The sequence below is a fragment of the Gadus morhua genome, chromosome 19 (genome assembly GCF_902167405.1).
Source record: "Gadus morhua chromosome 19, gadMor3.0, whole genome shotgun sequence".
In the NCBI taxonomy this organism is placed as follows: domain Eukaryota; kingdom Metazoa; phylum Chordata; class Actinopteri; order Gadiformes; family Gadidae; genus Gadus; species Gadus morhua.
The window spans coordinates 7,342,420-7,349,723 of NC_044066.1; the positions used below are offsets into that span (position 1 = coordinate 7,342,420).

Below are 7,304 nucleotides of genomic sequence, written 5' to 3' on the forward strand. Positions count from 1 at the left end.
GATGGTTAGAGCGTGTTGGATTGACAGGTCCATATTTGGACGGGCAAAGAGCAGGGCTGTCGTCGCACGTGAGGACAGAGCAGAAGTGCGGTATCGCTATGCAGACACTTGTGAACTAGATCACTTCCTGCAGGGTCCGATTGTTTTAAAGGGAAATCTAAAAACAAAACAAAAGTTCCTGCCTAGTGCATCCCCAAACTGTAATGAAGTGTTAACATGTACACAGTATGCTCATGGCCTATACATAGGCCTAGAGATCCTTCTATCATGCGCTTCCTGTATTTGGCCATATAGTAATATATATTCCATTTATAACCTAACCATCATACCATTCAAATGACCGTACAGCGTATACATGACTTACTATCCGACCTTAGGGATACACTTTTATTCAACCGCTACAACATGCCTACAATCACAATTTTATATTATTTATGTTTCTCTACTTTTTTCTTAAATCTATATTAGGCCTAACGCTCTAATCCCAGTTTACTTTTCATGTGACTAACAGAACAGGATTCTACCGGTATGTGACCCATAATGCCTTGCCCCAGGGCCACAGTACACGGACCTAAACCCTGGAGGCCTTCAAACAAAGAACGGGCCAACCGCGCTTTGCATAGAACTCGTTTGCAAAACAAATGAACTTCTCAGCACACGCTCACTGTCTGTGTGGTGTGGGTGTTTGCGTGATTGTGAGCATGCATGTAAAGAGGCCTATACATGTATATATGTGTGTGTGTGTGTGTGTGTGTGTGTGTGTGTGTGTGTGTGTGTGTGTGTGTGTGTGTGTGTGTGTGTGTGTGTGTGTGTGTGTGTGTGTGTGTGTGTGTGTGTGTATGTGTACGATGTTTCATGATTTTAGAAAGTGTTTCATGATTTCGTGATCCATTTACATGACATGCAGAGATTGCACCGAAATAATAGTTTTCTGTCTGGCCGACTAATGCCTAAAATGTTCATGTTTCCCATTCATTTCGTTCACACGTTTCATCTACGTGATATGAAAATGCAGAGAGCTTATACTATTAATACTAAATAAACGGATAAACGGATATAATCACGAAACGTTAACACTTCCAAGCAGCTAAATCTTTTCTTTTGAATGACAACGGTTCAAAATCTGTTTAAGCCCGCATATCAATCTCCCATATCCAGTGTAGATCTCAGGTGTACCAGGACCCACGTCCTGTTTGTGTAGTTCCGCCCCATCTCCAATGCCGGCCTGCCATTGGTTACCTGTGCAGGATTGTGATTTGCCTTCACACCAGGATGCTGCGGGCCTAACTGTCTCCGTGCACATTTACAACGGACCGAGTTGCCCGGGTAAAAGGTTACCAACAGAACATTTGCATATATGCCTCAGATTTGTTTACCAACCGAACCTAACAGAATGCCACATGTTTCTAACACATTCAGTGATTTTTTAATATAAAGAAACACAGTTATCACTAAACCCAACCTGACCAGCCATGCATTAACTACTAAGATTCTACTCTATTTTACTTATTTTACTGTCACTCTCTCTCATGATTTGAGCCACTGCAACAGGTCCTATCCATAAAAACACTAAACAGTTTGAACACACTCAGACAAACACATATACAGTCCTAATGTTTAGCCTCACACGACAGATTTAACTAAAGTGGTGTGATTTGCCCAGGGCAGATTAATGGACTAACTGGTCTGGTGTTTGGAGAAGGTGGGAGAGTACTTGACTCAGGAGCTCCATCTTGTTTGCTATTGAAAATCCAACAGTGGTGAGTCTTGTCTGGGTGTGGCATTGAGGGCGGTTTGACTCAAGATGGAAATCCCTGTTCCACAACAACCCCTGAATATCCTTATCCGCTGCATCCCGTTCGAGGAAAATCATGCCGACACAGATTACCTGATTCTCACCAGGCACATCTCCCTGTTTGAGATTATTACATCAGTGTTTAATTTGGTTTTAAACTGTACCATTATTGAGTCATTTATTTGTATTAAAACACTGAAGTAGGCCCTATGTTTCTTACGACTGTCCTATGCCTATTATTGCTGACTTAACAGTCCTCTGGTAAGGCTAATCCTCATTTTGAAGTGAGTTTTAGAGCAGAGATGACGCTTGGTCTGGTTAATATTTGCATGCTGCCAGCAGTGGATTTGAATGCAATATTAGGTCTACAGTTCACTCAGGTTCTGCAATAGATTTAGTCCCTTGGCTTGTTAGTTTTACGACCACATTTGCGGGACAAGAAGTTTGCAAACAGGAACGCACGCAAGAACAAGACAAGATGAATGAAAATGTGTTTTGTTTATGTGTCACATTTCAATTTCCTCATGGTGTTTGTTTTTTGGTCTTAGGTACATGTTTCAAATATGTTTTATTTGTGTGATCATGCAGGATTCATTCAAACAGCAACAAAGATTTATTTTATTTTCATCACACACTTTATTCAGTGGGTTTTTCTGAAACACGCATATATATTTACAACTAAACAGTAATTTCACATGGGTAAAATGCCATAATGTTTTAAATTATAATAATATAAACAATATCAATAATAATATACATTGTATTTGTAATGCACTTCACATAAAATAGCTCAAAGTGCTAAAGAGAGTCACATTCAAATGAACAATCTTAAATATCTTTAAAAATGTAAACAAAACTCTTCATTTCAAGGACAATTCCTGAATTGCTCCCATTAGACTTCAGCTACTATATAGCTACAATTGGAGATTCGGGGTTCAAGAATTACATGAATAAGGTAAATTGCATGATCTTCCCAGCTTTCTTGAAAAGAAAATATCTGCTAAGTTTTTCCAATTATTATATTTAAACAAAAATACATCCTCAAGACAGCCTTCTCTCTGTGACCCAATATGCATATCAGGCGACCGTAAGTGGGAACCCGACCCACAGGTTGGGAACCACATCTTTTTCATTCAAGGTCCTTGTCTTTTGAAACCCTTCGACCAGCGTCATGGACCCTGTGAGATCTTCTCTCCAGAAGTCCTCCAGGTCCTTACTTCAGACTGTGCTGGCTCTCTTGGTGGCGACGGAGGTCCACCTTGCGCTGGAAGCCCTTGCTGCAGATCTCACAGCCAAAGGGTTTGAAGCCTGTGTGTTTCCGGCTGTGGGTGATGAGGTTGGAGCTCTGGCTGAAGGCCTTGCCACAAACCTGGCACTTATGGGGCTTCTCACCTGACAGGGGAAAGGAGAAGGTGGTTAGCATCCTTGGCAGACACTTTCAAGAAAGGCAACTTGGTTCACAAACATGTCTTTCATGAGCAGGTATAGAGAGGGTTAGGACATCTTGCTCAAGGATGCCTACAGGTGATCTGTGTACAATGGGGTTTGAACCCAGAAACTTTCAATCATTTGGAGGGGAACACCCTAACCCACAAGACTATCCAGTGCTTTGTTGTTTTACTGTAAGCTTGTCTTGGATTTCGGTATGTTATCATGAAACAGCTCTGTATCACCGAGCATTCGTTGAATGTTCGGTGTGACAGTGGAGGTAACGTTCATGGTCTTTATGGTGACTCTAACATAAAGATAAAGCTACATAAAGATAACACAACACAGCCCTGCTTCTGAGAAATAAAGAATCGCGCCATTGTTCAGATTTGTCAAACATTCATTAAACCAGACAGACGACGGCATATACTTCCTTTTAAACCATCCCATATGCAAATCCACAGCACATTTGTTTAATTTCTTTTTTTCTGATTTATCTGCAGACATTATAATCTTGGAAGAAGATATCACTTTAGGTCAGGCTAAAGAGGGCAGAGGTAAAGATGCTGCACAGGTATGGTTAAACTTCTTTCTAATCTTCAGCCATTTGAATAATTGCCAGCTGATATCCCTAACGGACACATTGGCCACGTATGAAAAGAAAAGAGAAGATTATTGGAAAGGCAGAGCAAAAGTAAATAGCTTTTTGTTTTATACCCGAGTTAGACCAGATGTTCCAAATCATTTAAGCCCTCAACCTCATCCATCCCCCTCAACAACACCTTACCAAAACTGTATAATTAATACTATTATAATTGAGTTATCGTTTTCATCATTATTTAGATTGCAATGGCCAAAGCACTTAAGCTGAGGCATATCTCTATTTCTGGTCTTGAAAATACATGACAATGAACTAATACAGCACATATTCATATTTAAAGTCATCATTAAAATTTGTGAAATCGTGAAATCTTTCGAGTCTTTCCAAGCCCCCGACGGAGCCTGCCTTGGGTTCAACCCCTAAAGTACCCATAGCCCTGGCTGCTCCTCCCTGACCTGACCTGAGGCTCACCGGTGTGGATGTACGTGTGCTTCTTCATGTCCGACTTCTGGTGGAACCTCTTGCCGCAGTACTGGCAGGGGTAGGGCCGCGTGTCGGAGTGGATGAGCAGGTGGGTGGACAGCGTGGACGACCGCTTGAACGTCTTGCCGCACATTTTGCACTCAAAGCTCTTCTCCTGAAGTCGCAGAGAGAAAAACGTCCCTTACAACACTGCTGCTCCCTCTGATATCAGAAGACAGCAGAGTGGCACGCCGCTCTATCAAGACAACCCCATAGTAGTCAACAGTGAAGCGGTTCAGTTGGTGTGTGTGTGTGTGTGTTTGGGTTTGGGACGGGGGGGGGGGGGGGTTATTATGGGATGCCCGCCCGTACCTGAGAGTGGACGTTCATGTGCTGCTCCAGGCTGACGGCGTGGCCGAAGGTCTTGCGGCAGACGTTGCAGCCGAAGGGCCGGGTGCCACTGTGGGAGCGCCGCACGTGGACCTCCAGCCCGTGGGGCGTCGAGAACACCTGCGGCGCAAACAGGAAGTCAGTGGAACCCTGGTCAACGGAGCCGCCCCACCGCGGTGATCCCCAACACATGTGTTTGGAGGGAGCTCGAGCTGTCATGTGTGTAATGTTTGGTTATTTGTTTTTCCGCAATGCAATGATTTGAACACTACAGCTACATCTCTAGATGTGTGGACCCTGTAGTGATACAGAAGGGACCACACTTTAATACGAGGCTGAAATACATTTACATGTAGTCCTTTAGCGGAGGCTAAAGGACTATCCAAGTGACTCCCATTTGGTGACACGTCCTGCTCTATGCTTTAGGTTTAAAGTCAATATGGCTAGGTTGAGGTACGGTTACGGGTTGAATTACAGTTCTGGTTAGGGTTTAGGCACCACTCCTTTAAGCTCCTTAATGAACTGCATCCGAAGCCGTTTTGGACTTAAAAAGCGTCTGCTACCGAATGACTCGGTGACTAAATGGTAAAAGGGTGAAAGGCTACAGGAAGTGGTCGCCCTCACCTTCTCGCAGGTGATGCAGTGGTAGCTCATGGAGGCTGGGGAGTACTGGGGGCTGTAGTCCAGCGGCTGCTGGGGGGTGGGGCTGCGGCTGTGGCGGTCGCCGTACACACTGCCCGCGTGCTGCAGGACCCTGGGGCTGAAGCTCAGCTGCCGCAGGTCGTAGGAGCAAGGCAGCGCGTCCCACGCTATCGACGTCTTGTAGTACGGAGGGTACTCGGGAATGTGGGGTTCTGGGAAATTGAATCCAATTTGAATTCCTGAGTTAATTAAATTTCTTGTGACCTTATTAATAACTGAGTTATTAATAAGCTTGATTTATATAAAAAACTATTGATAAATAAAAAATAGAATAATAATAAAAAGGACAACTAAATATTTAGGCCTGATAATATAATGGTCTTATTCGGCACCGGCATATTCTTTCGCCTTTACTTTTATTTTACTTTTTCCCTATAAGTAATTTATGAATCCTTTCAAATGTATTTTGGACTAAATTCAATTATTTATTCATTAATATTAAATTAACAAATTACGAATCGATTACTGCGTAAAGGAAATTGATTCCGGGTGATTAAGATAAATTACAGCGACTTACCGGTCAGGTAGAACGGGGCTGTCTGAGCGACGGAGTGCCGGATAGGCTCCGGGGGGCCAAGTGCGCAGGCCCGCTCCTCGGGGTCCTGCGGGTCTTCTTGACTCTGATGGAACACCGGGGAAGGTCTCGACGAAGAGTCCGGACTGGACTGGACGGTTTCCGACAGCTCGTCTGTTTCAAATCAAGAACTCAATCATTGAAATGAAAGAAATATTGCATTGTCAGAGGTAGGCTATTTAATTATATTTGGCTTTTAGGCTAAAGCACCTCACATACAGAATGGGGATTAGATCATGGCAATAACAGAACAGAACGTAAAATAAACATTTTGAGTTTTTATTTTGTCCTTTCGTCCAAAAGAGCGCCATTGGGCCAAGAAAACAATTAAATCATCAGGTCATCTTCCTTTGAGTTTACATGTGAACCATTGCGTTATTGGACATATACAGTATGAATGTGACAGCCTTTGTGTCCTCTCACCGGTGTGCAGGGCCACCCGCGGGTCGTCGTATGATCGGTGCATATTATAAGAGGCGGACTTTTTCTTTTTCACCAAAAACGACCGTGGCATCTTGAGTCTGGAAGTGGGATTGAGAACTACCATCAACACCAAACACATCAGAATGTTATCCTATGAGTATGTAACAGCACTACTACACACGTTATAGTCGTTAAATGTGATCGATTGGCATTGCCATTATTCGTATCATGAAGTAAACCAAAAAGCCTTATTAAAGTTTAAATAACATTAGGATTATCAATAGCATAACACTCATAAATAAATATTCATATAAATATGTCAAACATGTTATCAATGTTCAGCTGTTAACTATTCGTTCAATATCAGCATGAAACTTAAACAAACTAAAAGTGCAAGCTGTGAAGGGTTTCTTGCCTACCTTTTTTTTTTTAATCAAATTAAACCGAACTATAATCGAGGGAATGTTCTCCAAAAAAATAAATTGTCGCAGCGTAAGAAGTGTGTTGTTAAATCCAATCCCAGAATTCAAAAAGCAAACCACAGTAAAGCATCGCGCATCGCCCCTCTTCTCCCCTCCCTGATTTACAATCAGATAATGTGCGCTGGAATCTGACTGTGGTTTCAGCCAATGAGAGGGCCAACAGGCCCGGGCCATTTGCGTAAAACAACAGAGCTGTCCCTGGAAGTCATAATACCTACCAGCCGAAAAGATAAACCTTTCAGTTGAAATACAATGTAATAAATGTATATTGATAGAGATATGGCTTTAAAACGAACCAAAAAATGTATTTACCCAATTAGGCCTGCTTTGAATAAGGCCAGGCCTTTGCCTATTTAGGTCCTCATCTTTTTTTTTAATAAATATTCAAATACTTTGCTTCAACTAGAATATGAACAACTGACATGCAATGATGTCAGATGTATCTGT

The 7,304-nt window shown here is 42.5% G+C and overlaps 1 protein-coding gene across 3 annotated transcripts; it reads right to left on the minus strand.

Annotated features, from left to right (window-relative positions):
• Positions 1-2,385: 2,385 nt before the first annotated feature.
• LOC115532174 (growth factor independent 1B transcription repressor) lies at positions 2,386-7,255 on the minus strand. 3 transcript variants are annotated; one of them, XM_030341763.1, is made up of 7 exons: positions 6,795-7,255; positions 6,376-6,473; positions 5,896-6,066; positions 5,301-5,530; positions 4,659-4,796; positions 4,285-4,461; positions 2,386-3,187 (listed from the first exon to the last, which is right to left on the minus strand). In XM_030341763.1, exons 2-7 carry the CDS (start codon positions 6,464-6,466, stop codon positions 3,014-3,016), a joined length of 981 nt encoding a protein of 326 aa, XP_030197623.1. In that variant the 5' UTR covers positions 6,467-6,473; positions 6,795-7,255; the 3' UTR covers positions 2,386-3,013. The 3 variants fall into 3 exon arrangements, with proteins under 3 accessions (XP_030197623.1, XP_030197624.1, XP_030197625.1); XM_030341764.1 differs by having other exon boundaries at positions 6,376-6,492; XM_030341765.1 differs by having other exon boundaries at positions 4,296-4,461; positions 6,795-7,147.
• Between the last annotated feature and the right edge of the window lie 49 nt (positions 7,256-7,304).

Bases quoted from the DNA above. Each gene is read 5' to 3' on its own strand.
- LOC115532174 (XM_030341763.1), bottom strand. From the start codon at position 6,466: ATGCCACGGTCGTTTTTGGTGAAAAAGAAAAAGTCCGCCTCTTATAAT. The intron at 6,067-6,375 runs GTGAGAGGACAC...GATTTGAAACAG, and splicing joins GCGGGTGGCCCTGCACACCG to ACGAGCTGTCGGAAACCGTC. The intron at 4,462-4,658 runs GTACGGGCGGGC...CTGCGACTTCAG, and splicing joins ACATGAACGTCCACTCTCAG to GAGAAGAGCTTTGAGTGCAA.